Below are 27,447 nucleotides of genomic sequence, written 5' to 3'. Positions count from 1 at the left end.
TCAAAATCACTGACTTGACAAATAGAAAATGCTGAGTGACCTTTATGGTAAAGTGTAATCATACAGACTTTGAATTAATATGCTGTTCACAGCCATGCAGTTACAGCTCAGACAGCATCAGCCTTTGCATAATAGAAAGTATTTAATTCTGTATAACAGCTGATTGCTTCCTAACAACTTCAACCAAACAACAAAGCAAACATTTCTTTAAGGGGAGAAAAACTCAAGTGCAGGTCTAAAACAAGGTGACCAGACTGGAAACAAATTTTACCTGCTTGATGCTGCTGCTAAGGCATTAATTTGAGTCTTTTCTTGTCACTGTTCTCAGGTCTTTTTCTAAGCAGAAAGTCTTCTGCTTCATTTCTGAACCGAGCTTCTCTTTAGACACTGAACTTCTGTGAAGTTTGCCTTTGTGCAGGGAGAGCAGCTTTGATAGTATCTGCACCCTTTCAGTTTTGCTCTCTCCAGCCTGGCTGCTTCCTGTGAGGCTGCTCATAGTAAACAAACCCTGCAGTGCTGGGAATAATGGCATAGGAAGCCTGCAGTGCCCTGGTGCCTTTTGGAGAATCCCTGGGGTAAGCTGTGGAGTGTGTTGTGGTGAGCACTCTAGAGGAGCTGGCTGGATGGTACCAAGTGTGAGGTCTCTCCAGTCCAGTGGCCATGCCAGAGCCTTGTGAGCAGGTAATAGTGACTCTCTGCACTGGTTTGGATTCAAGGCCGCTTTAGCCCAGGAGCATCTGTGGAGGTCAGCAGATGCCCAGGAAGAGGTCAGCTTAGAGATTCATGAGAAGGATGTGATTTCTATATTGTTAGGGATTTTTATCCCTTGAGCTTGTTCACTCTCTTGTCAGGTACCTCAGTATTTTGGTTTCTGTGAGATTGCTTTGCAAGGTGGTTTGTGGTTTTGAATACAAACTGTAGCAGGAACCATGTCCTTTTTGGTGTGGTGCTGACTCCCAATACCTTCTTCTGTTGTCTTCTGGCTGTTGCATTAAAAAAAAAAAAAAGGTGCTGAATTACCCATTTTTCTTTGCTTTTTTCAGACCCCTTGTCACTGCAAGCACCTCTGCCATATCTCTACAATTGCCTTGTAGCTGAAAAGTCTTACAAGGCTGACTTCTCTGCTGGAAAACAGCTATTTGCAGTGCTCTTACACAAGCCTATTCTTTCATCCCCACCTTCTGGCTTTCTATACATCTCCCTGCAACTCCTGATAGTTAGGAATTAGTTTAAAACCCAGGCTTAGATTTCTTCTCATTTAAAACCTTGGCTAGCATTAAGTTTTAGCAGCTCCAGCTGAGATTAAGCCATGCAAAGCTTCTATTCTTTTGAATTTTAATTATTTTACTAATGCTTTAATTCAAGAATTGTGAACGTGTATTAGTGTGGGGAGGTATAAGGAAAACACAGCTATAGTTTATGAGGTCACATGGAATTAAACACTACAACCCCTGCCTACCCAGTGGTCTTACTGTGAGCACCCACATTCTTCCTGTGATGTTGTTGCACTAGGTTTTACCAGTTAGCAAGTTTATTTTAATGCCAGCTTTCTGCATTTAATCCTGTTACTTAGGAAAGTGATTCAAGACAAACTCAACAGGCACAGTCTTTTCAGAACAACTGGTATGACCTGTCAAAAGCAGTGAAGCTTGCTGAGCTCTTGGCCATTCAGGGATGATGTGACAGCAGAGGCAGAGCCCTCAATGCAGGATTCTGTAAAGACTTGCCCATGACATTGCAGCTTGCTGGAGAAGATTTTAAAATATGTGGGAACCTTCTGTCCATCATTCCTGCTGAGAGTATAAACTCACTGTATTGGGGTATTTGATAGGCTGCTGGCAGGCAATTGAGTTTTTTGCTGCTAGCGATGTTGGTGAAGCAATGAGAATGGACCAAGCATAGCCTGGGATTAGAAATGGTCCAGGTGTGGCTGTGAAGTTCTCCATAGTAGACTCTGATTTACAGGCATTCTTCAAGGCATTTTTCTGCTTTCTTGCAATACTGCAGTATTTCCCCAGTAGCCTCAATGAAACCTCCAAAAGTCGCTCCAGTGTAGGGGCTATTGCCTGCTGACAGGGAGCTGACATCCAGTGGTGGTATGGTTGAGAGGAAAGGTAGGAAGCTCTGGGAAACAGAGCTGTGCACATGTGAAAGCATGTAAAACTGAGGCTTCTTCTTGATATGGCTTAGCTGTGAAGACATGCCTGATGACTCTTTCACCTCTCTGTCCCAGCTAACAGTTCTTCATGAATAGTCCTTAGGTCCCTTCCTGCTGATGTTTTCCCTTAGGATGAGTGGTCTCTTGCTGTCCAGAATTTTGGCTGACTCTTGTTCCCTGAAGAGTCTTGCTTGAGCACCCATCCTGTTCTGCTTTTTCTCATGCACTTTTTTCCCAGGTCTTCTACAAGGAGTGAGTCTGTCTTAACAGCATCTGTCCTCTCAGGGAGTCTGATAAATTCCAGACTAGAAGTTGCCATTTAATTATCTGCTTCTTGGAATATTCCCCTTATTAAACATTTTCAAAGAAAATGCATGACCTTAAGTGTGAATGCTTCAGGAGGCATGGGTTCACACTGGTTCTTTGTGTGCACATTGACCCATTGCTTGTCAGAGCAGCTGTGGACAGTATTATCCCCTTCCTCTGAGAAAAAGCCCAGCTCTCCTGTCAGCTCAGCTGCAAATGGTGGTGAGATAGCAAGAGTTTGATATTCTTCAGTTAAAGCTCTCTGACATGTAGGTATGTGTCTTGGTTTGAGACAAGTTAGGAGGAAATGTTCACCCCAAGACAGTATGATAGATAAGGCCCCAAGACAAAACCGGTTGGTCCCAAAAACAAGGTCCCAACAAGAACCTCATGAAAGTCAAAAGAGGATGCTTTGGTGCTTTTCTTCTGTGCAGAAAGGAGAAGCATTTTCTTCAGCTTTTTATGACTCACTATACCTATCTAAAAACCACTGGGATTTTTGGAGGGCAGTTTGAGGGGAGCTTGTGAGTTGAAATGAAATTCATCCAGAGAGTGAAACTGAGCTTCAGGAAAGGCAGCAACCAGCTCTCATCGGGAGTTAAAGACACCTCTCAAGGGTGAGTTGTGGGAATAGTTTCTCCTTGCAGATACTGACCTGCTGCTCCATTCACACATCCAGACAGCAGAACAGAGGCAGTGTATGTGCTTCTTGCTAGGCTGACTTATCTGTCCTTATCAGCAGCTCCTGCTGGAGAAGCAGGAACCCTGTGGTCTTAGCATCCTGCTGTTGTTCAGTTCAGTGCTGAGACACAGATTCAGCAGCTTCATTCCTGTGCTGGCTTGAAACCACCACAAGCACCACAGCCTTATCCTTAAGAATCTCTCTGCTCCCTAAGCATGAATCAGAAAGTCAGCAAGGTGGGACCTCTGATGACCCATGCCAGTTCCTTGTGTGAGGTCAATAGAAAATGGTCCAGTGTGTTGGCAGGAGGTCTGAGGGGCGAGGACTGCCAAGTGCAAACTAATGCAGCCTCACAATGTTATCTAAAATTCACTGAGAGGCAAATGCAGCCTTCCTAACTCCTGACCAAGAGCTATTACCTAGAGAAGTAGGCTTGATCAAACATGTTCAAACAGGCAGAAAGCACTGCAAGAGTGATGCACCAATGGGTAGGAACTTGCTGCCTCTCTGCCCAGAGCATCACTGGACTGAAAAATAATATGTATATGGCTCATGAGAAATGTACGTACAGCTGGGCTGATTTAAGGGGATTGGCGCTCCTAAGCGTCACCCTCTTCAGCAGTGACAAAGATGAGATGCTTCAAAGGTGGTGGTTAAAGCCCTCTGAGGGAAGCAATTATGAAATGGCTGACCTGGATGCAGATTTCTTTGCCCTTCAGCTGAAAGAGAAGGCTTAAGCAGGAGTTTTATATCCCTTTCAATCTTGCTCGTATTTAATCTTTGCTAATGCAGCTTGAAAGCACCATGAATGTTTGTCCAGCCCATTTCTGGGCTCCTCGTTTCAGGCATTTTGACTCCTGCAAAGCTTGGGTGAATGGTAGATTGAAAGAAGGAAAGGAGAACACATGTAGTCTCTTGACTTGGACATTGGTAAAGCAATAGTCTTAAAAACTAGCTCTGACCTCAAGCATCCTCATTCTTTCCTGCTCTTGCATTCTTTTTTAACATGTCTTGTTTGGATGAAATATGATAAACTTATCCTTAAGCTTGGATATGGACTTTCTTTATACATCCTTTTAGTGCTCTGACAACCTAAATACATGTTAAATACAGCTGTTCCCATACTCAAGCCAGTATCTGTAATTTTCATCAGCAGCATTGAGACTTCTGACAATCAAGTTACCCCTTTCAGATGCAAAGACTAAGATCATGCAGCCTCAGTTTAGGCACTTAACTCTGATAAATGGTGGCCTATACACTGAAACCCCATTAATTTTACAATTTACTTGTGACTGTTACTGGATGATGCAGAGGGTGCTGTGAGCTGGAGTTTTCTTCTTTGCTTTACAATAAGGTACAGGCAAATAGAGAGCCTTGGAACACATGTTTGCTGGCACGGATGCTCAGTGTAGCAGATGTCTGTGAAATCTCAATAAGCAAGGCTGAGGGATGGAGAAGCTGTGTCCCAGAGGAGTATAGATCAGAAATTCCTTACTGCTCAAGAACTGGACTGTTCTCTTAATTTTATTTTCCATTTCATTTATCTGTCACTGGGATTTGGCACCAGCTAGTTATAAGCAATCCCATCCCTTCACGTCCATCTGAGTAGGCTGAATTTTTGTCTGGCTCTGTAAGCTACTCCTGTCTAAGCTGATGCAGACAAAGAGCCTTCTCCTGTGTGCTCTGGCTCCAGCTATTCCTTTTCTAGCCCTTCCTGCCTCCCTGCCAGTGAATGAATGCAGGTCTGTAAAGCCAGGACAGACATGGTGATTTCTTCCAAGCTCATTTTGTCATGCTTGTGATAGTCATCTTTGTGATAGTAAGCCCAAGCCCTTTATGTATGCCATCACATCTTTACCAAAGGATTGGGTAGACTGGAGTTAGCACATGTATCAACATACTGGAAGCCCTAGTACTGAGTAGCTGGACTAGTGAATGTCTAGTGAATGGTAAATAAATTAGTCCAAGACCACTGTGTAACATCTGCTGTCGACTTAGGGCAGAGTGGTGTTTGTACTAAATCGTGCAGAACTGGCACAGTGCAGAAAGGTAGGAGAAGAAATGGGTGTAAAAGGCCAGTGGAACCTGGAGCAAAACCATTCTAGGGCATAGGGCAAGATAACTATTTGTCAGTGTGCTCTTGGGAGAAAATACAATTGTTGGACAGATGGCCTAGGAGGAATATATGAATTTGTGATTCCATCCACCTCTGATTAAGAGCTGTGACTATGTGTTCCTGTGAATCACGTGTCCCTTGTACTTTGAATTTCTGCTTGTATCTGATGCTTATCCTGAGGTATTTGATAGAAATGCATAAAAGTTGTTGTTGTCCTAGGGGGCTGAATGTTCCATTTGTTTTTTAAAGAGTGTTTTCATAAGCTAATGCTTTCACCAATGTAAACCATGCCATGGCTTGCTATGCCACAGCAATTGACTGCCTCATATGAATATAAAGTTTACTGAAGAATTTTTAGAGTTAGTGATTTATTTTATCTGTCACTTCAAACAGAAGAATTACAGGCTCTGTCTTGTCCAGGTGGGAAGAAACTTAATGCTAACTCTGGATAGTTTTTGCACTGCAGTTTATTGCTGGTCTGTGCTTTATCTTAGAGATTTGTTTTGTCCCTACCTGTTCAGAAAAGTATTTTGATCTTAGTCCTGTAGCCTTTCTCTCTTTTGAGAAACTGGACCTTTACTGTGTCAAGGTCATTTACTCTGTTTCTTACAAGAAAGGAGCAGTGGGGAAGGTGCTGGGGGCACCAGACCTGGGTAGAACAGGTTGCTCAATCAGTCTATCCATTCACCCTTCCAGGTGTTCCCCTGCTCACTGGGCTCACCACCTTGTGTCCCCTCCCTGCCTCCTGGCTGGATAAGCAGGTTTGACTTGTGCGGTGTGGTTGTAAAACCAAGTTGGACTCTAGTCCTGACCTACACAGTGGTGGTCATGCATGGGCTGCCCAACAGGGCCCCTTAGACAGTACTCCTGCCTAAGTACATGTTTGCGTACCTTATCCTTCTCCCCCTTTTTAATCATCCTTGTTGTAGTCCTTGCTCGTCACTTTCTCTACCCCACTATCTTTTCAAAGAGACAGCCTGCCCCATTTATGGTTTTCCCATGGGTTCCAGTTTTATGACCTACATGCTCAAATTTGCTATTTCTGATACTACTCTCTTGATATTTTTAGCTCCAACCAATATGACCAATATTATTGAGATAGTTGGCCAATGCTGCTGGCCTTTCAGTGGGTAAGCTGGCTAAAGAGCGTGTAAAGAGTGGTTGGGTGCTCTCACATCTCTGTTAGGTCTTTGTTCTTAATACTGAAATTCTTGGGTTCAGTGAAGGAGGGGTGAGCTCTTCAAAAGTTCTCTGAGTTGGCCCATGTCTACTCTGGATGATCTTGGTGGTGACAGAGTGAAATGAATACTTTCAAAATGCTGCCTGAAGGGATTTCATGTTCCTTCTGCTGTTTTTTCACTAAAAGGTATATAAGCTTTGTTTATTTTTACTCTAGGCAGAAGCACTTGTGCGGGATAATGACATATCAGCTCATGCCCAGAATGTTGCCAAGGCCAAATATGAATTTTTATTTGGTTTGGAAGAAGAGAAGCCTTCAGGAATGGGTAAGTTCTATTTATTTCTACTTTGTGCAAAAAAAAAAATCTCTTAAGCCACTCAGGAAAGTTTTGCAGAAGCTTCTCCTTTAATGACTCCGTGAGGCTCACTCACTATGCTATGCTGTCTTTTGCAAGTACTGGATCCTGCTGGTTTGGCCGCAGAAAATGACAGTGGTTCCCTCTCTTATACCCCTGCCTTTCTTTCTGGCTCATGTGGGCCACCATGATGTGACAGCAGGGACTCACATGCTAAAGGCACATTGGTGGAGGGAGTCCCTGCACTTCTCTGCAGTGGAGTTGTTCAGCCATGAGTTCTGCAATTGCACATGCTGAAGCATGGCCATTTCTGCCTGGAGATCTTCCAGAAATGCACTTTGTGGTCTTTCTACAAGTAGAGGTAGGTAAGATTTTAATTCAGATACTTGACTGGTACCCGGACTGCTCTGCCCTCTGTAGTCAGTGATTCTAGAAGTCCAGATGCTTCCATAATATCTAATGTTATATCTAAGGATCTGTCTTATTCCTGTTGTCTTCTTGTAAATATAGGGCATTTTCTACCTTTTAAAGCCCAAGCTTAGAAGAAAAGAAATGTAGTTATTGTAGCTATTCCTCTTGCCTTGTCAAAATTATCAACAAGCCCTGCCCTCTTTGAAAAAGCATTTCCTCAGGCTGTTCTCTGTGTACCTTGATCCTTTCTAATTGCAAACTTTCTGTGTCACTTAATTAAGGAAGACTCCCTTCGTGCTAGAAAAGGGCAGCACTTTGCTCAGAAACAAACTGTGTATGTTCCTCCACTTTAGTAAGGAAAAAAAATAATAATAAAGCAGAACGTGAGTTTCTTCCTGGCTTTTTGGTCATCCAGCTGGGAAATCCTAATTGCATAGTGGAAAAAAATCCAAATTTCCAAAAAGAGAAAAAAACCCTCAAGAAAACCCAAACCAAAAGGACCTTATTTAGGAATTTTAAAAACTCTTTCAAATTGCCACAAAATGTGTATCAGTTTATTACATGAATCATGATGACCTCATTTCTTGCTTGGAAAGACACAGTGTGAGAGTACTGTCAGCAGGCATTGGTACAAATCCAGAGATTGGTATTAAATAAAGTATGCTGTGTCTAATAAATCCAAGTGAATCTATTGTTATTACCAGCCAAAACAATTATCAAATATGATGGGTATTCCAAGCTAAGTACTGAGCTCTAAAATAAGGGGTAGCAAAGAGTAAGCCAGACATATTGACTTATATGCCTAATTCGCTGTATTTTTCCTGTGCTTCTTGCCTTGTTTCTGGATCTCCTTCTTGCCTTGTTTCCGGATCTCCTCCTGTTCCTTTATTAATGAGAAACTACCAGTAGGAGCTAACAATTAGCAAAATGGGAGTTACTTCAAGCGACCCTGACAAGAGAGTTTGTGAATATTTAACAGTGGTTAACATACAACGTTTGTGAATTGCACCCAAAAACTGGGTGACATCGTGCTTACCCAGACTGGCCTCATGCTGCCACAGACAATTGCATCCTCCTCCTCCTCTTACAAGTTGTTTGACTGCCATGGATAAATGATAGTGGTTCTGCCCCTTCTAGTTTTTTCTTCAGCTTTTAACTGCTTATTTACTGGAGGTGAATGAGGACAGGGTGACTGAGGGGACAGTAGTACAAACTCAGGGCTTTTGTACCTCAAATAATGTTTTTTTTTATTTGATATATATCAAATATGTCATACATATGCTTTTGGGGGAAGCAGCTATGCTTGAAAGTCTTTCTGCTCTTCTCCCTATTAGATGGGAAGGGAGAAAACACCACCAAAAATCCAAATAAACATGCTACTTTCTGAAGTTTCCTTTAAAGGAAAGAAGACATGCTTTTTAGGGGTCAAAGTATGAAATATTTCAAGCAAATGAGTGACAGAGGCAGGGCCAGGAGAAATGTTGGTGTTTAAACCTGATCAAGAGAACAACTTGTCACTGTGGGCAGTTATGCTGGACTTTAGTTTATCTAACCTAAAGCAGTTGACCCATGCCATGGCTGGCCTCAGAAACGGAACATAGCATGTAAGCTGCTGAACAGCTTAATTACTTCTGCCTTCTGGTTTATACTTTCCCTTTCAGCCACAGCCACGTTACTGTAGCCCTGCTGACGCTGCTGAGGATATACATGTCTTGACTAAGTACTAAAACACTTGAATCAGACAAGCCAATTCACAAAGAGAGAGCAATAAGTGGGGGCGACTGTGACAAACACTTCTGTTTACCCAGGTGGGAGATGGCAGCTTTTGTTAATAAGCTCTGTGCTGATTTTTACCTTCCAGGTTGAAGCTGCTGGTCATTTTCAGATGAGAAAATGAGAGGGGGGGAAAATTAAAAGTTAGATGGCTTTTGAAGAGGTGTTTCATCAACGATATTCAAATGCTAATAAAGCTGTCACATATAAAACATTTTCCTTTGCTGTCTTCAGTCTGATTTTATCTGGGATATTTGTGATCACTGATGCCCTAATGTTCTCTTGACTTTAATGCATGATGCCTGTTGTCTGGGCCCTCTCCTCTCTTGTCCATTGCCCATCCTCCTGCCCTGCATGCATTACTTGGAGCAGAAGCAGGTCCAAGCCCCCCAGGACCCTCCTGTTGTGGAAGGGTTCAAGACCACGCATTTCCCTGCAGACCCCTCCCGCTGGGAGAGCAGGGAGGATGCACCACACTTGTCCACGTGGCCCTGCACAGCCTGGCCACCTTCCTTGGCAAAACCCCAGCCTTCTGCTTTCCAGCAAAAGAAAATGTTTTTTAGAAACTGAATTTAGCTGGGTTGGACAAGACGTCTTCTCAGACTCACTGACATAAAAGGCCGCTTGTTGTATGTGGAAACATACATTCCTTCTCTGGAAACTGCCGTGGAAACAGTGATCTCTATTGAGCAGACTTTCTTCAGGCTTGGCTGTGCTACAGGTCTGATTTTTATGACTTTGCTGTTAATACATTTAAATACCAAAAAGAAAAAAAAAAGTTATGGCCACATGACTTTTTTTTTTTAGTCTTAAAAGTGCTTCCTTTGGGGAAAAAAATGGGGGACACTACAAAATAATTCTTTAAATAAACATGAGGGCCAAATACCCCATAATTCCTGTTATATGAGAAAATAAATCCAAGACTGTTGTTAGGAAGAAAATAGCTTCTTAAGATTAATAAACAGTCTTTTCTCTGATGCTTCTGAAAGGAGAAAGCTTTCATCCCTCCTGTGTACCAGAGGTTTAATCTCATCCTTCACAAAAAGGCTCTGTACAAATACTGCCTGTGTCGCTATGCAAATCTGGTCTTTCCCAACAGCTGCTGGAAGAAGCTTGGTTTTGAATTCCTGGTGAAACAAATAGCTTTTTGGAAAGCCTGTCACTTGCTGTTTTGTGTTCAGTGAGGTGTCATGAGGCAACTGAGCTCATTTAACATCTTGCTTCTGCCAAGAGATGGTCCCAGACACACACTGCCACCAATTGTCTCATGCTAGTTCTTGTGCTCATCTGTGTACTTAGCAAGCTCAAGCCAGCAAAAACTGTAACAGACCCCCCCAAAATAATGCCAAAAGAACAATTCTAAAAAAAGGGCTTATTTTCTTCTAGCAATGTGTGCTGAATCACCATTGCAAGGGGTCAAACAATGCCAGATCTGACACATGAAAGAAAATCAAACACATACTTTGACCCATGCAACATACCTGTTCCTGAACTGCAATTGAAGAAATTATTGCTTTTGCTTTAGAATGTCTAAACTGTTTTTCAACAGCACAGGAAGGACACAATGACTGCTATTTTGTAAAAGTAAAGCCTTTTCAGGGTTCTTACGTTTCTGATTTAAACCTCTTTAAGAAAGTGATCCCAGTATCTTTGTATAAAGTGAGCATCACTGACATACATTCTGTCTCACTTGTTTGCTCTGTTACTTCAAGGCACATATGTCCAGCTCTGCTGCATCCCCCTCACATTGCATGGAAATGGCACCTTCCTGATCCTCCCTGCAGGAACTGCCCTTAGACCACAGGCACTCATTATTACATTGTTCTCATGAAGCCCAGACTGCTGACTGTAGTCTTGCCCAGTGCTCCAACCCTGTTGTTTTCCATTTTGAGGCACCACCCCTTTGCTATATTTTCATCTTGTGCTCTTTCCATCTCCAGGCAATCCTGAAAGTCTAGGCTCCCTGGTCTGGTATCTTCCTCTGCAGCTATGTTTTGCTTAAGAAGTGCAAAACTGCATTTTCTGAGGGTTGGAGGACTGCCTGATTTTCACATTAATTTTGCTTAATTATGGTGAAGGATTGGCGCATCAGATGTCCTGCAGTGTTCACCAGGAGCACACACAAGGCTGGAATACAGAAAGCTCAGAGCTGTGGTACCCCTCTCTCACATAATTAAAAGCCCATAATCCTGTTGTGCATGTTTGACTTTATCAGCTTCTTGTTGTTGCTGTTTCTAGTGTCCCAATGCATTTTCTGACATACAGAAATCCTGCAGGAGTTTTAAAACCGTAGTGTGTAATCAGTAGTTTCCTCATAAATATCCCCAATGTTTGGCATTGCTGATTGGCAATGATGCAAAAAGAAGGTTAACTTTTTAAATTTAAGTTTCCAGAGGTACTGTATTGGAAGGTACTTTTCCCCTTGAGTTTGGGCACTGTAGGAAGTAATTACCTCTTTGGCACCAGCATGTTCACTGGCCACGCTGAGTGCTCCTCTTTCATTCCAGCATGGAGTAAAGCAGGTCATTTTGGATGCTCTGAAGAGCACATGGAAAAATAAATGCTGGTGCAGAAGGTCAGGTTCCATTGTGCTCTGCATCTTGGCTGCAGAGGTGGAGTGGTGGAACTGTCTTGCTGTCTCCCCTGAATTTCTTAGTCCCTCCTGGGACTGGGAGAAACTGAGGCATGCTCTGGAGCTGTCAGGTGTGGTGTGATGGATGCATGCGTTTCCAGTCCAAGGGGCAGGAAAACTAAAGGGAGCACAAGGCATTATCCTAAGTCCCTTACTCCACAGGAGGAAATCGAATGTCTTGTGACCTGCACTTGAAAGCTGGATAGATCAAGTTATCATAACCTACAGCTGTAGGGAGGAGATTACCACATCCTCAACTTTCTAAACAACAGAGTTGTTTGAAGGCCAAGAGTTTAGTACAAATAATTATTAAAACATGTACTGTTTGTTTATTGTTTTTTAAAGGTGCAGAATAAGCACTCAGAAGTTAGGAAATGCCAGAGTTAAGGCAGTAGATGTCTCCCTGTCTGTGTTCTTTTGGCTGAAGCTGAGAGCCATGCTGATGGGAGCACACAAATATTTGTGGATCTGGTGGCGCTGGCAATCTGTCAGCATCTGGCCACATCAGATGCTCTGAGTACACCTGGCACAGGCTGAATTCAGCTGAAGCTGGCAGGACTCAGCAACACCTTCCTGGAGACAGGCAGGTCATGCCCTTCCATCAGGCAGACAGAAAATGGGGCATCCAGATCAGTGGGCACAACAGGAGAGGCTCAGCCAGCTGATTTAGCTTGTTATAGGCAGGTACAGTGGGACACAGATGCATTTTTTCCTGTCACCACCATTGCCTCCTCTCCTTGGCCTCAGCCCCATCATCTGGTGAGATCTGCAGCACACCCACACAAACCCTCTAATGTGCTGTAGCCTTGCTTCATTTCTGAAGCTTTCTGAAGGAAATTATGCATGTTAACTTGCTGTTGATATGCACACAGAGAAGACATTTAAATAAAATTATATGGGTAGGTGCAGCTCTGGCCTGGTATTGGACTGAAAGAGTGTAACACAGAGTACAGCCTGTATTTTTCCTGTTCACAGTTCACTGCTTTAACAGGTACCTTCTGCCATAGATCCCTGTGTTGTTTATTTAACTCTGCCCAGCATCTGGGGGAAGGGAGTCTCATTCGCTGTGAGAGCCTGCTGAAAAGTTACTATGCAATGTCCAACAGCACCTTTAGCAACAAACACTTGGAGCCTGGGAGATACACACATCCCTCTGTCCCCTTTTTTTGTTTTAGCTGGGCACATAACTTGAGATCCATCTCCTAGGGTGCTTTAAGAACTGTCTAACAAGACTACTCTCAGATTGGTTAATTGGTCCCAAACTCTGAAAAGTAGTAAAGGACATCCTTTTCTGCAGGTGTGCCTGGTTTCTGGATCTACAGAAATCCCATGTTTCTGAGATCTGTGCTTACAAGTGATGGATTTTTAAAGCCGTTTTTGCTCACTCAAAGCAACTTTCCAAGGGTTTTGAGAGGATTATTGAAAAATACAGTATTTAAAATATATAACATTAATTATAAGTGAATTTAGAGAGGCTGTAAAGTCATTGTAGATGCTGAAAGTGTCAAAACAGCTGTGAGTTGTCACTGCTTCAGAAGTTTTTTCTTCAGGTGAAGGCTCTTAGAGAGCTTTTAAAGTAATTCTTGCTAATTACTGTGTATATCTACACTTAGAAAATCTGTTAGCTACTTCCTTTCTAAATCACAGCAGCAGAAAAATAGAAAATTCAGATTCTTTTTGGATCTGTTGTTTGCATATTGGGTTTCAGACTTCTCCAGACATAATAAAATGAAATGAAAACTTGAGATTCTCACAGCCATATAATTCCAGAGTGTGGAACTTCAAAGAAGAAAAGGGCATTAAATATTCTAAGACCCACTTGCACTTTTATGTCAGGATAAGGAGTCCAGATATTCCCTTTGTATTTTCCCTCCTGTTCCTACTCATGCTAGCAGCTGTTCCACTCTACCATTTTGCTTTCCAGGGTAATGACTCTTGGGACTGAGCTATCTCACTGACCATCTGTGGCCCATACAGCAATTTGTAGTGGATAATCCCTCACACTAAATCCTCTCAGCACGTGCTGCATGTTAGTTTTGGACTTTGTCCTGTTTTGAGCTCGCTGTAGGCCTGTGAGTGACTGCAGCAAGGTGCCATCCTTCTTGCAACCAGGGGAAAGGTACAGGGCTCTTTGGAGGACAGTTAATTCAGCGCAGTTGGTTTTATTCGAGGAGTCCCAAACCCTATTTACCACTGGGAATTAGTTAAAATCTGGGGAAAAATATGCAGCCAAGTCACAGTATTGTTTTCATAAAGCTTTCCATCAGGAATAGGGCTAGGCCTTGTGCAGTTGGAAAAAAAATACACACAAACTCTCAAAGAGGCACAAAGTGTCCCATGTATTTTACATGCTTTCTAAATGGTCATTTCTTTCTAAATGCACAGGATTTATGTTCTTATCCTAGTGGCTTTTCTCACTCTTTTCCAAACCAGTGACAACTTAGCATCATCATATCCTACCAGACTCCAGCACTAGCTAGCAGAGATTCATCACAGATTTACCTAGCATGGGCAAGGTTGTCCTACGTCAGACTGAAGTTTCATCTAGTACTGTCTCTGGTAGCCCAAAACCCCCAGAATTTAGGGAACTACACAAGAGCAGTGGTGGGCAGTATCTTTTTGTGAATCTCTTCCAGTATGCAGGAAGCTGTGGGTGTACAATTTCTTGAGGAACATACTGCCCCTCTGTGCATGCAGGGGATTATTTTTTCCGTGAACAAATTAGTTTAATTTCTGGGTAACCCTGAGCCACTGGCTTTCACACACTGTGTGGCTGTTCAAGCACGGACTGCAAAGAACACACAGCCTGTGCGTGCTCTTGGGCTCTGTGCCAAACTTCCCAGCGACCACAGCAAGGAGTCCCTCTGGTTGTCTCTTTTTGGGGTGAGGGATCTCAGCCAAGATGGTCAATTTTCCTGCAAGAGCTCTGTCATACCTCTATTCCCCTTTACATTCCCTGCATGTTTGCTAAGGCATAGAGGCATTTCACCAGGATTTATTTCTAGGCAACTCTCCCCAATCTCTTCCCTCTGCCTCTCACTTTTACTCAGCTTCCCCATTTCCACCAACTTGTTGTTTTTACATAATGCTGCTGTAACTTTCGACGGCATGAAGACCTGGCTCTGCTTCTCCTTTTTGAAGTAAGCAAACTGCCCAAAAGCCTGGAGTGTCTGCAAGCTGCAGAAAATCCTGTGCCCAGTCCAGTGTGGATGTTTGCAGTCCAGTTACAAAAGCCCCGTGTTTGCATTATGTTAATCCCCTGGCTTTGGCTACTCTGGCCAGGCAGAACCTATTGCAGCATGGAGAATGACATCATTTGGAAAAAGGGTTGCTGCATGAGGCTGCCAGAAGCTATGCAGCATCCCTCCCCTTTTATAGGGGATGGCTGCTCCATCTCAGCAGGAGAAGGCTGCTTTATCAATTGGAATAGTTTTAGTGACTGTATAAGATCTAACACGATGCAGTGCAGGACAAGGAGATGTGTGTAACGCTCCTCTCTGGCAGGCTGCAGTAGTGATACAATACCATAAATCCTGTGATTTGTTCATTAAGCTCTGTGACCTAGAAATTTGTCTCATCTTAATGCATACATTGTTTTTTACTTCCCTAATTTGCCTTTTACAAATGGTGGCAGGAATACCAGGACAGCGTAACTGATATGATGCTGCATGCAAGCTCACCCACGTGCTACTTGTGATCTGCGCAAGGAGCTGCAGAGACATAAAATGCAGGATGACTGGGCTGCTTAGTGAATGCTTCCAGCTCACTAATGCTGAAATGCCATAAAGCATCCTGCATTCCGAAACCAGCACATGACTCTCAGCATCGCCATTCTGCCCGATTCTCCCCTTATGGACGCAGTTACAAAAACGGCAGCTAAGCACAGACGTATCCCTGGCATGCCGTCAGGCAGCCTTGCTGGAGGAAGATTTTTTTTCCCCCTGCAAGCTGCCAAGGTGGACTCCTTAGCTCCTGCGATAGACTGAATGAGACTGCAGTTCCCCCATCAGTTTCATAATACTCAGAAAGCATCCATTTACATCATTGTGTGCAGTGCAGGGCAGCAGCTGCCAGGAAATTTGAAACTATTTTGATTCCAGTTGACTAGAACAGCAGCAATTGAATTAGCTGGTATCGCTATAGATAAACTGATGATCTTTGCATTTTATTTCTTTGACCAATGGGTAACTGCTGGAGCTACAGTAACCTCTGTGAGTAAGGAGACTGTTCAAGCAAATATATCTAATTTCTCGAGCTATATAATATATATATATATACTGTATAGAGAGAGACACTCACACCATTCTTTTTTAAAATGTACCTGTAAACAAAATGTCTGTCTATGCTTTTAACTTGTGTTTTGCTTCCTAGAATTTCCTTTTATTATGCTGTAGACAAGTTTGCTTGACATGGAATGTTATTTACCTATGAAATATCATATCTATGCCTGATTTAAGTCATTAATTCTTTCAACGTCTAGTCATCAGAAAGGCTGCCAAATGCTATTAGGTTATATTTGCCCGGTCTCAGTTTTCTAGTCACTCACCCCCTTTCTATTTTAGCTTTTCCCCTGTCCATTTATTTCTTTTTTTCTTTTTTTTTTTTCCTTTTTTTTTCTTTTTTTCATTTGTTGAAAGAAGCCACCTTCAATGCAAAGTAGAAATTTGTGTTACCTGAAAGTGTGTGTCCTTTCTTTGTTTGTTTGATGATGGGTATTTTTTTTCCCTGCGCATCTTCAGTGCAGTCCTTAAATTTTGTTGTTTTCTTTCTATCCTTGTTTGTAATGCAGTCATATTGGGGGATGGGGTTAGACAGGATATGCCAGTAGCTGCAGCAAGACATGATGCTGTGGTGGTGGATGGGAATAAGGGAGGAGTTTCCCTTAAAGAGCTCAAGCTCCCCTAAGCTCTTGTAACTGAAATAGCTCTCTGAGGAAAGGGGAAGGTTTTGCAGTTTTGGGAGAGAGTGGTGGATTGGTCATGGTTTACTTCATGAAATAGAGACCTTGGCAGTCATGTGCATGGTGGTACCTAACATAATGGTGACAGAACCCTGCTTTGATGTCATACAGGAAGTTTTTTCAATCATACAGAGAATTAGGCAATATTCCTGCATGAAAGGCAAGAATCCCACTGACTTGTACTTGCATACAGCAGTGACAGCAGCAGCAGCAGTCTGTCCAGAGGACTGCTGCTGACATGTCATTTCAGAAAAGGCATTACATTTCTACTGCGATAGCATTACTCTCTTGCTCAGATGGAGCACAGCCTGCAGGTATGGCAGAGGGGAGTACATCTAAGTACTCTCTCTCCCTTTGGACACCTCTCTGTGCCTGCGTGTACAGGTATGTGCTCTGTATGTGTACCTCTTCTGGAGTCTGATGGGCTTGCAGACTGTGAAGTTCAGGAGGAGAAGTAAATCAGAAACTTGCTCAAGATTTCTTTCCACCGTCAGCAGTGGCTGTCGGTGGCAGATGGGGACGCGCAGCAGAGCATTTAGCATTCACCACAAGAAATAAGGCCCCCTCTGTTTCCCTCGTGTTGGTTCAGAAGCTAAGATAGCAATTAGCAGAGACGAGCCTGGCCCCTTGGCAGGATCTGTGTGTGGAGCCTTGTTAGGGCTTGGCCTCCGGAGCACATTGGCTACATCCCAGCCCCACAGGAGGCCAGGGCTGACGCTCCAGGCTTCTTTCCAACAAGGCGGGATGTGTGGATTGGAGTGAGGCCTGGGGGGTCCCAGCTCTTAGAGCGCTATGTATTCCCTTTCTTCATGCAGTACAGTCAGAGTGTGTGGCCTGGGCAGTGGCCTGGCCAAGCGCTGTCCCACAATGCTGAGGGCACGCACTAAGCAGTGCTTGTGGGTGGATATGTCCACCAAGAAGGGTTTATGTTAGCATCTATAATGACACGCTCCCTATTAGTCCTCTCCTAAGAAATCCCTCCTCTAGACCGTGCTGAGAGAGCAGCAAGCACTAAATCTTCTGCATTACAGAAGGATTGTGGGGTGAGAAAGCCGCTTGGGGTTGCTTGCCTGGAGTTTTTCTGTTGCAGGTGTAAGGACATTGTAACCACAGCGCATCACTGTCATATGTGAGTCTGTCCTGGTGAAAGTGCCCCACAGTGTCAGCCTAGTGCTTGTGCCATGGAAAGTATGGCTTGAGATGTACACAAGCACTGTGTGGTTGAGTTGTGTGCAAAGGAGACTGTCTGCTGGTTCAGACACTAAGGAAAAGCACCGTGGGTGCTCCTACACCTGTGTTTTGGAAACCTTGCCATGAACATGGGCTGGTGATGCAATTGTGGACAGGGCATCCTTGCTCCTTATGGCTCCCTGTGACCTTGCAGCAAAGAAAAGGTCCCTGCTTTATCCAGTCACTGTCCTGGACAGCAACCAAATCGTCTGGATGAAGCTGAATTTTTATCATATAGTGATTAAGTAAATGGCATGGAGACATTTGGAGAACCCACTGGGGAAGATTCTGAGGTTTGGCAGAGTCCAAGACTGTCAGTTTGATCGTGCACCACGCCCAGTGTGTGGTATTTTCCCTGTGGCTAGATATACTGGGATATACTGGCAGGTGTGAGCTTCTGCTTACCTTAACAAGCCACTGGCACATAGATAGCCATATTAATGCGGTTCTGAACTTGTGTTAGATTATCCTCTCTTTCACTTTGAACTCAGCCTGTCATTAACCACAGCTATATGGCTTCTGCCTCAGAAACAGACCTTGGCCGGCCTACTTGGAGCAGGGATGGGGATTAGTTTGCAGTGCAGCACCTAGAGGTGCACCTTGGGACCAAACCATTTAAATTCAAGTTGGTGTCTGGTTTCAGAGCTGTCACCTCTGATGCTTTTCAAAGTAGATGTTTGGGTCTGGCTACCCTTCAGTTTGATTTAAACCACTTTTATACTCCAGGCCAGTTTGGTTTTTTTTGTTGTTGTTAGTGGGGGGTTTTTTTGTGTTGTTGTTTTTTTTTGTTTTGTTTGTTTGTTTTTTTGTTTTGTTTCTGTTTTTGTTTCTTTTTTGTTTTTGTTTTGTTTTTCCCCGCAGGAGTGGGACAAATGCAGCTGTTGATGGTTGGCTTTTTAATTGTTGTTTTGGGGTTTTTTCCCCCAAGAGCTCAGTTCCGCCTTGAGCTGTGATATAAGGTGGGCAATTATCTGTCATTATGTGATCCCTGAGGTCCCTTTGGACAGATGGTTCTCTGTTACCTCGAAACAATGGGAGCTACTGAGTGCTTGGCGCTTGGAAAATGGGACCACCCATTTTTGCTTCTTCTTTGTTTACATCAGTTGGAAAAGCACAAGGAAGGGAGGGGTATCAAGGTTTTTCTGCAGCAGTGTACTTGTTGCAGTAGGAAATGTGCATTGCTGGGTATCCATCACTGCAACATGACCTTCAGCTACCTGAGTTGTTAAAGGAAGAGGGTAGTGCTGGCAGAAAGTTTAATTGCTCATTAATTACTTTGTAATTTAGCAAATTAGTTTTGCTAAGGCTGTGAACATAAGAGGTGTGGCTGATTATCTTCCCAGTATTTCACCTTTACAAGTGCAAATTACCTGAAAGCATCAAGCCATCATGTGTAGTGTCTTTTTTAAGTAAAACCATCATGGGTGGTGCATGCTGTGGATGAGTGTCAGACATCTGAATCTCTGCTTTCTTGGGCCTGTGGCCTGGCCTGAGGCCTCAGACTGTTCACGTGCCATTGGGACCTTTTGTGAAGTGTAGCAGACATTTCTGGCATTCCTTCCTCTGTAGTGCAGACTCCCAAAGTAGGGCCGCCCAAAAACTCCTGTGTAAAAGGACCAGCTTTGGATAACTGCAGTGTGAGAGCAGAAGTGAATTAAACTGAAGTATTTACCCTGCAGGGGAGAGCGTTGTTGCTCTGTTAGGAGCAGGCCGGGGAGAGAGATCAGACTCTTTGCTTTGTGCGTGTGGTAGATAAATCCAGGGTCTCTCTCCTTTTACTTTGCAGGTAGTGGCCGTGGAAGCAGCAGTTTGCCTCCTCATACCATCATCAATGAATTTCCAGAGTATGGCACTGCAGAGTCGAGCAGACAAGGACCATCGGCTCCATCGATGTGCCAGGCTGAGCCTGTGACACGCAGTCCAGAAAGACGGGACAGTCCCCAGTGTGTCAGGCCTACTCCTCAGTGTGCAGCTCCTGCTGGTAATTTGAGGCCTGATGCAGGGGCAGTGCAGCTTCACACCCCAGAAAAAGGTTTGCAACCTACGGGTAATCTGCCAGAGATCATGAAAATCTCTCGACAGCTAGAAGCAACAAAGGTGCAAGAAAGAGCAAATACTTCTCTTGATTCAGAGACGCAAATGGAAAAAAAGAGTGTTATTGGCAGCCAAAATGTGCCGGCAGCCAGAGAGCCAGTTCCAGCAGGCCAAGAAAAACTCTCAGACATGCTTCTTCCATCTGAAGGAACAGCTGAGGAAAAAAAGTATTTGATCATAAAGAAAGATCTGGCTTCAGTACGGGCTGGAGAAAAGCAGTCTGAATCTTCACAAGCCATAAGTAATAAAGCAGAGGAGGTCCACAGAGCTCAGGAACCAAGCTGTCACAAGCCATCTGAGACAAACCTGGAAGCAGTCAGCAGACTGGAGAGGGGGACACGTTTTGAGGAGTTTTCAGAGTACAGTCAAGGCAAAATGCAAACAGGTACCGAGAGAAGGCTTGCTAAAGAGGCAGCTGTGAGTAAACATGTAGAATTTCAAGGTGTGGAGATCTTATGGCTGCAAAAAGCTGAGGAGCAGAGAAGAAAGAAGCACTCACTGCTGGACTCTGTGTCTGTGGAGAGGAAGGCATTGTCCAAAACATCCAGCCACCCTGTGTCACCAGTGATCTCCCCAGCCTTGCTTTCCTTGCCAGACAGTGCATGGAGTGAGGTCTGTGAAGACACGAGGCTGGAACCTGCTGCTTCTGGAGCCACTCCTCTACCACTGCTCGAAGAAGGCAGGAAGGATGAAGTTTCTGTGAAGGAGAGGAAGAACTGTGATGAGGAGATGGCTGTGCTTGCAAGAGGCCAGGGCAGGTGAGCTGGTGTTAAGAGGGGAGCAGGGGTCAGGCAGGGGTTCTCTTGTCTAGGCATGTGGCTTTTGCCTACCTGCTTAGGAGCTAATAAGAAGCAGCAAATATTTGCCTGCTGTCTGTGGTGTGGTGTTTACAGTACTGGTTTACATGGTTGGTGGTTGGCTAGTGCCTGAAGTTGGTACTGAAGCTACTTCATACCATCTTACTGAAGTTTGCAGTCCATCTCAGGTTTTGGAACGTAAAGATAAGAAGTCTTTTGTTTGCGCAGTGATGTCTGTGTGATGAAGCATCTGTAGCAGGTGTAATTGAGATCTGGACATGCCATGTAATTAAATACAGTTGGCATGCAAGCCTGGCCACACGTATTTGAACAGATTTTCTTGTTTCATTCAGAGTTTGTGCAAAAACAGTGTGACAACCTCTGAATGGTTGGATAATAAAGACATTTTATCCAGGGACATGTAGAGAATAAGAGAATAAATGTTACAATATGTGCTTTCTGTATTATCTGTCTGAGAGACAGATAGTATCTATCTGTCTATCTATCTATCTATCTATCTATCTATCTATCTATCTATCTATCTATCTATCTGTGTTTATATCATTTTAGCAGTACATATTGCAAGAATGGTGGGCTGCTTTGCATCCTGATTTGCTTGTTTTTCTTTCCTGATGCACATCTCTTGACAAAACAAAGGGTTCCACTGGTGCGCTCTGAGCAAACCATGCCCACTTTCACCTGGAGAGTTGTGTGCTGATGAGACAACATCTCTACAAGGGAGGCTTTCCTGCCTCTGTACCTCTGCATCTGTGGAGTTTTGCCAGTGCAGGGGATTACTTGGGCTGGCTACTCTAACCTCTGCCATGTTGAGAAGCCCCACAGTATTTGGTGCATCAGAGAATAAACTGTTCAGGGGGATGGTATACCTTTCCTTGCATCAGAAAGCAGGCTGAGTCTTCTCCCTTCAAATCTAGTTCCCCAGACTCCATATTTTTAATTGCACGTGCTTCCCTTTGCATTTTGGAGTGATTTCCTTCAGCTTTTTGCTGAAGACCCCAGTCCTAGGACTGCAGGGATAGCAAATTATCCTTCAAGGGCAGAGACTCCATTGGGATACACATCTCCAACATGTGCAGCCTTTGGCTTGGCACTGGTGCTAGCATACATCTTACGCATTGTGTGTGCTTTTCTCTTTTGCACGTAGGCAGCTGATCTGTTAGACAATACTAGGATGTCTCCCAGCCCTCTTCTTTTACCCAGAAAATTGTTTCTTTCTATGTCCCTGGAGAGGGAGATGATGCCAGTCATAAAGAGAGGTAGTGCAAGGAGAAACCAGCATTTTACCTGCAGTGCCCTCTCTTGCATAAAGCTGCATTGACCTTTCTGCTCAGAAAGGCGGAAAGTGAGAACAGTTGCCCAAAGTCTAAACCTTGCCCCCAAACTGAAATGAGCTGTTTCTGGTTAATTTTCAGGATGGTGGAGGAGCGGGAAGCCACCACAGGAGGATATGAAGATTTCCTTGGGCAGAGGCACTCTGACGTCTCCACTGATCTGTACAGCTCACAGTTTGAAAACATCCTAGACAATGCGTCTTTGTACTACAGTGCAGAATCTCTGGAGACATTGTACTCGGAGCCCGATAGCTACTTCAGCTTTGAGATGCCACTCACTCCCATGATCCAGCAGCGCATGAAGGAGGGTGGACAGTTCTTAGATAGGACATCAGCCGTGGGGCAGACAGATGTCCCTGACAGGGAGGTGAAGGGATGTGGTGAAGGCATCGCCAATGGCTTAAGGGATGTAGGCGAAACACTCTTCAAAGGAGATGTCACAGAAGTCCCTCATCTGGAAAGGTAAAAGTAGTGGGTGAGCTTTCTGTGTGCCTGCTGATTTTTCCCCAGCCTCTCTTTGCTTCAGTGTACTGTCACAGAGTGTATTTTGCCTCTTTTAACACTTCTACTTTTCTACAGAGAGTAATTTCCAGGGTGACTGCAGGAGAGAAATGAGCCATCCAAAGCTGCCATTCATAAGAAGAGTGACAAATATACATTATGAAGGTTTATTAGGCAATGCTGATGTGTTGATAAAAGTCTGTCTGGTATTATCACATCTCTGGGACCTGTTTCTGGAGGAGTTAGTTATCGTTACAAATGAACCTTGTTCAGCTACAGTTCCTACCTGAATTTATTGGCAGCAGCTTTAGGAGCGGTAACAATTTGTGTGCACAAATGAGTTGTCCAAATGCAGTTTGTGATCTGGATGTTAAAGATGTGTCTTTTGTCACAGTGTTTCCTCTCTTGAGGCCAGTGGGAGTTTAGAACATTACTTCTGCTGGGATGAGATTTTGCTCCCACCTTCACAGGTTAGCTGCTTCTTTTGTCTCTGCACTTTCTGAAAGAGGAGTGAGCATTGCAAAAACGTTAATAATTTTTGCTTAGGTAAAAGGAGAGGTGAGAAAGTCTATTAAAAGAAAGAGTCATGTGAGAAGTAAAAACTAGGCTGAGTGGTCAGAAAATACTGTACTCTTGTAGAAAATCACTCTATGTGCAAACTTCTCTTATAGTGTGCTGTCAAAGAGAGTGGGGACAGTGAAAGGCAGACACAGATAAAGTGGGAGGTTGAATTAAGAGTGGTGAGGATGAACACACCTGCAAAGTGGTGAAGGATCTTGTGAGTGACAAAGATGCCTCTGGTCTTCATCCTCCAGAGACAGGATGTTATCTAAGAGTCCTAGGACTATTCCCTAGCTCTAACTAGATTCAACTAGTCTAGTTAGAGCTTTCCTGGGAGTAAAGGTGGGAGATCTTTTATCTGTTTTATTTCTTTTGTGCTAAAATGAAAGAAGTCTTTTGAGCAGAAGTAGTTTTGCTAGCTTTATGGATTAAGGTACAGTTTGCTCTTAAAACAGCAGGCAGAAGGATGTTACGAGTTTAAAATATTTTTCCCTCAATCAGACAGTAAGACAGGTATTTAAATCTTGTGCATGCATAGTGCCTGCCAATAGGCAATAAGTGACTGCTAATCTGCAATAACCTGTATGGAACCAGAAATTGAGGTCAGTCCTGAGACTTGCAGCTCCTTACTTACAGCAAAACCAAAGGCTGACAAAACTGGACAGGGGAGAACAAGCACACATTCAGATCCTGATTCTGTTACCCTATAGTTGCAGAATCTAATATTTAAAAGATACTGTCAAGTAAGGCCTACATTGGGTCATCAGGACAGAAATTATGGCAAAGACAAGGTGTGCTTAGATGAGTCACATCAGGTGCCTGCCTAGTGTGGATTTCACTTGGAATTAATTTTAGTTCAGATTTGCAGCCATACTGATAAACTAGCAATAGATGTTTAAAATACTTTTTTCCTCAATTAAAACAAAACAAAACAAACCAAAAAAAAACAGAGAAGAAAAAAAAAAAAAAGAGTGTTCCTAGTTTGTTTAGGAATCAGTCTCAAGGGCTCACCTAAGGTAGATGCCAGTAGAGAATGCCGCCACGGCAAGATAGCTAGCCACGAGTATGCCCAACAGAGTAATCCTCCCAACAATAATCTCACAGCTAACACCACCCTTTCTCCTTTGGTATTCCAATATCATGTTTTATTGCACCAGGCGTGTATGTTGTGTGGTGACTGACAGGCGACTGACAGGTCGTGAGTACTACTTTGTTGTAGCCAGTGGGGAATCACGGTGTTAAGAGCTCATGGGAGAGAAGCAGTGTTTGCGTGCTGGGGGCAGCGGGAGGTTTATTGCAGAGGGGTCAAGGCGGTGTGTCATGGTGATGCTCAGGTGAACCAGAAATAGCCTCCTCTCCTAAGCCCTGGCGGCTCAGGGATTTTGAACGCGCGGTTGTGTTGCCTGAAGCAATCCGAGATTTAGGTTTACCTAAGTCTGCCTGTGCCTGCTGCTGAAGCTCTCGTTTCCTACAGTGCCGTAGGTTGTGCTTGGGGCTGCAGTTCCTCGCGCGTAGTGCCTGCCTGGCGCTGCAGAGGAGCGGGGGCACCCTCCGCAGTGGTCCAGCCCTGCCTGAGGAGGAGGGCGGGGGGAGGCAAGCCCTCGGCCCGCCGTGCTCGGCCCCGCCGGGGCTCCCCGCTCCCGCCGCCCCCCGCCTGAGGAGAGCGGCGGGAGAAGCCCCTCCCAGAGGGGGGGGGGGGTTTGCTGTGGGGCCTCGGCATGTGGATACTGGCAAGTGAAAAGGGAAGCGGCGGCATTTCGGGTGCTGGGGATTTGGGAGCAGGGTAGTGTGGCAGTGCCGGACAGCAAGGAGCATGAGACCCCTCGCCTTTTCCGGAAACGGTACTGCCAACCCGAGGGAGCAAAAAACCGAAACCAAAATCTCAGCCGTGCCTTGTGCCGTGGTATTTCGGCAATAAAAAAAAAGTGGCTGGGAGGGAGCATGCTCCCAAGTACCAGCACTAGTTAACTGGGGGAGCAGTGTGAAACACGAGCAGTTCTTCCTGGCCCAGAGCACAAGGTGATGGCCGACTTGAGAGCACAGAGCTGGTAGTTTTTCACCTGGAAACTGAAAGCCGTGTGCCAGTTGGGAAGAGAGGAGCCGGGGCTCCCGTGGTCATGCCCCCCTTTTAAGTAGCTGAACACCATAGCTCCTTCGGCACCTGTCCGGAGGGATCCAGAGTATACCTCACACAGAGAGTGAGCTTTTGATGCGTAAGGATAAAGAATGACCTGGCCTTGTAATGAATAAGCGGGAGGGTAACATCCTTCTCTGCTCTTAGGAAATTGCTGGCTTTGGGAGGGGTCAACTCTGGTATGTGAGGGCCGGTCACATGCCTTCAGACTGAAAAAAAAGAGGAAAAAAAATTATTAGAGGCTTGCAGGCTACAAGATCCTATGAGCTCCTGGGTGTCTGAAGATTTCATTCCTGTTGTCCTCCCCGTCAGCTGCTGGCCGTGGTTAAAAACAGTAAGTCTTGGCAAGAGCTGTATGATGGACCTGCCTGCTTTGACAGCCACCTGCCATACTTCCTTAGGGTAGGGGGATGACAGCAGCCCCTGGGTCTTCCTGCAGAGCGGGCAGGCTTACTTTTGCAAGTAGCCCTTTCCTGGCGTAGCTTAGATGCCCTTTGTGCCTGGCCAGCGGAGGAGCGATGGTTGAGGGAGAAGGGTGTGCAGCTTGCCTTCTTTTGGGACTCTTTGTGTCTTTGGGGTGGAGTTTATTCTCTTTCAGTTCTCTGAGATAAGCTCAGTTGGTTAGAACGTGGTGCTAATAATGCCAAAGTTGCGGGTTTGATCTCTGTGTGGGCTGTTCACTTAACAGTTGGAGTCGATGATCCTTTTGTGTCCCTTGCAACTCAGAATATTCTGTCATTTTGTAGTGATTAGCCCTCTGAGGGGGAAAAAAATTTCTGCAGCCTGAAGTAGCCTTGAATTTCCACAGGAGGGGGTTCGGAGAACACACGGAGGAGGGGTAGTGTGTGAAGTTTCAGAGCTGAGCGACAGCCTTGCTGTGTGTGTGAGCACCATGGGATCCTCATGAAATAGGCTGAGCCGCAGGCTGCCAGTGTAGTGAAGCTTTGTAATCTCAGAAAGGACGTTGCATTTGGAGCGTGTTTGGTGCCCTTGTCTCTCCGTTATCCTTACAGAGGCATGCAGTCGTCACTGCCACACCCATGCTCCAGGTGCTGTACTCCTCCCTTCCCATGCCAGTGGGCTGTGTTAAGGCCATCAAGGCTCAGCCTTCCTGTCTGGGAGTTAAGTCTTTCAGAGGCAGTAAGGAAAACTGTTTGCAAGCTGCTACTAAGTCACTGAGCCTGAGTTTGCGTTGCCTGGACTAGGTGTAATCATTTGCAAATTGGTTGAAATGGGTGATCCAAGTCAGAGTGAGGTGACTTGGATAAAGAGTGGGTAAAATAAGTATATCTTACTTTCCAAAGCAGTAGGATATACCTGAGGGGAAAAGGAGTTATTTTTTCTATGTATATCAGAGACAAAGCATCTGTGTGACTAAATGCGAAGTGTAAAATTATCTCTATGATGATCTCTATACTTCCAGACTTTATGGACTAGACTTCTTTTTAGTGTTTTCTTATACTGCACACTTAACAGCAGTTTTCCATTCCCTCTCTATTTGTAGGCTAGAGGCAGAATAAATTTTTAAAAGCTCACAAAACAGCAACAAAAAACTTAGGGCATTTTTTCCTGCCATAAGTGCCTTTTCCTGTTGTCTTGGGAAGTATTGTTTCTGTTGGCAGGACATTGCCCAAGATTTTTTGTAAATCCAGAGAGAAAATAAAAAATCTGTATTGCAACTCCTAATCCTCAAAAATGCTAAATATTTGCCACCTGCCATCATCTTCAAAGAACTGCTGGTGCTCAGCAAATTCTGCAAGTCCTGTTATTTTTTTTTCCTAGAGATGCAAACACAAATTTAGTTGCATATGTATTCAAGAGGGGAAGAAAACAAACTCCCTAAAGCAATCTGGCAATTCTCAAAATAAATTCACAAGAATGTAGCCTGAAATTCCCATGGGTACCAGGTTACTTTCAATTGTTGGGGCCTCTTGTAGTAGTTCCCATAGTGGATATTTTTCTTCTGTGTATAGGTAATTTCCAGCAGTTTCTTACTTGGCTCTCTGCTTATTCCTTCTTTAAGACAATAAACTTTGTTGACAAATAAATTCAGTTTTGATTCCTCTCTCCGAGTCAATTCTCTAAGTCTCTTCCCAGTTTATGAATACCTGCATGCCAGTTAAAATTTTCGTTTTCAGATTGTACGCTGGTATTTTTGTCCAAAGTAGCTTGTATTTGATTTTTCAATGTGGTCACAAGACTCAG

General features: G+C 44.3%; 1 protein-coding gene and 1 long non-coding RNA gene across 3 annotated transcripts in view; one reads left to right on the top strand and one right to left on the bottom strand.

Annotated features, from left to right (window-relative positions):
- PSD3 (pleckstrin and Sec7 domain containing 3) overlaps window positions 1–27,447 on the top strand; it is a 107,917-nt gene that overhangs the window by 5,618 nt on the left and 74,852 nt on the right. The window contains exons 2-4 of one of the 2 annotated variants that reach the window (XM_058043560.1): window positions 6,659–6,767; window positions 19,590–20,655; window positions 22,128–22,508. In XM_058043560.1, coding sequence (XP_057899543.1) covers window positions 6,659–6,767; window positions 19,590–20,655; window positions 22,128–22,508 — 1,556 coding nt within the window. Of the gene's footprint in view, window positions 1–6,658; window positions 6,768–11,773; window positions 15,825–19,589; window positions 20,656–22,127; window positions 22,509–27,447 lie in introns of those variants that run through there. The other variant, XM_058043561.1, reaches the window with a different exon arrangement.
- LOC131095602 (uncharacterized) lies at window positions 25–16,464 on the bottom strand. The gene is made up of 2 exons (XR_009115899.1): window positions 16,287–16,464; window positions 25–983 (listed from the first exon to the last, which is right to left on the bottom strand). It is a non-coding gene; the product is annotated as an uncharacterized LOC131095602 (long non-coding RNA).

Source organism: Melospiza georgiana, chromosome Z (genome assembly GCF_028018845.1).
Source record: "Melospiza georgiana isolate bMelGeo1 chromosome Z, bMelGeo1.pri, whole genome shotgun sequence".
NCBI lineage: Eukaryota > Metazoa > Chordata > Aves > Passeriformes > Passerellidae > Melospiza > Melospiza georgiana.
Note: the sequence above shows the minus strand (reverse complement) of the source record. Positions and strands in the feature narration are given on the sequence as shown.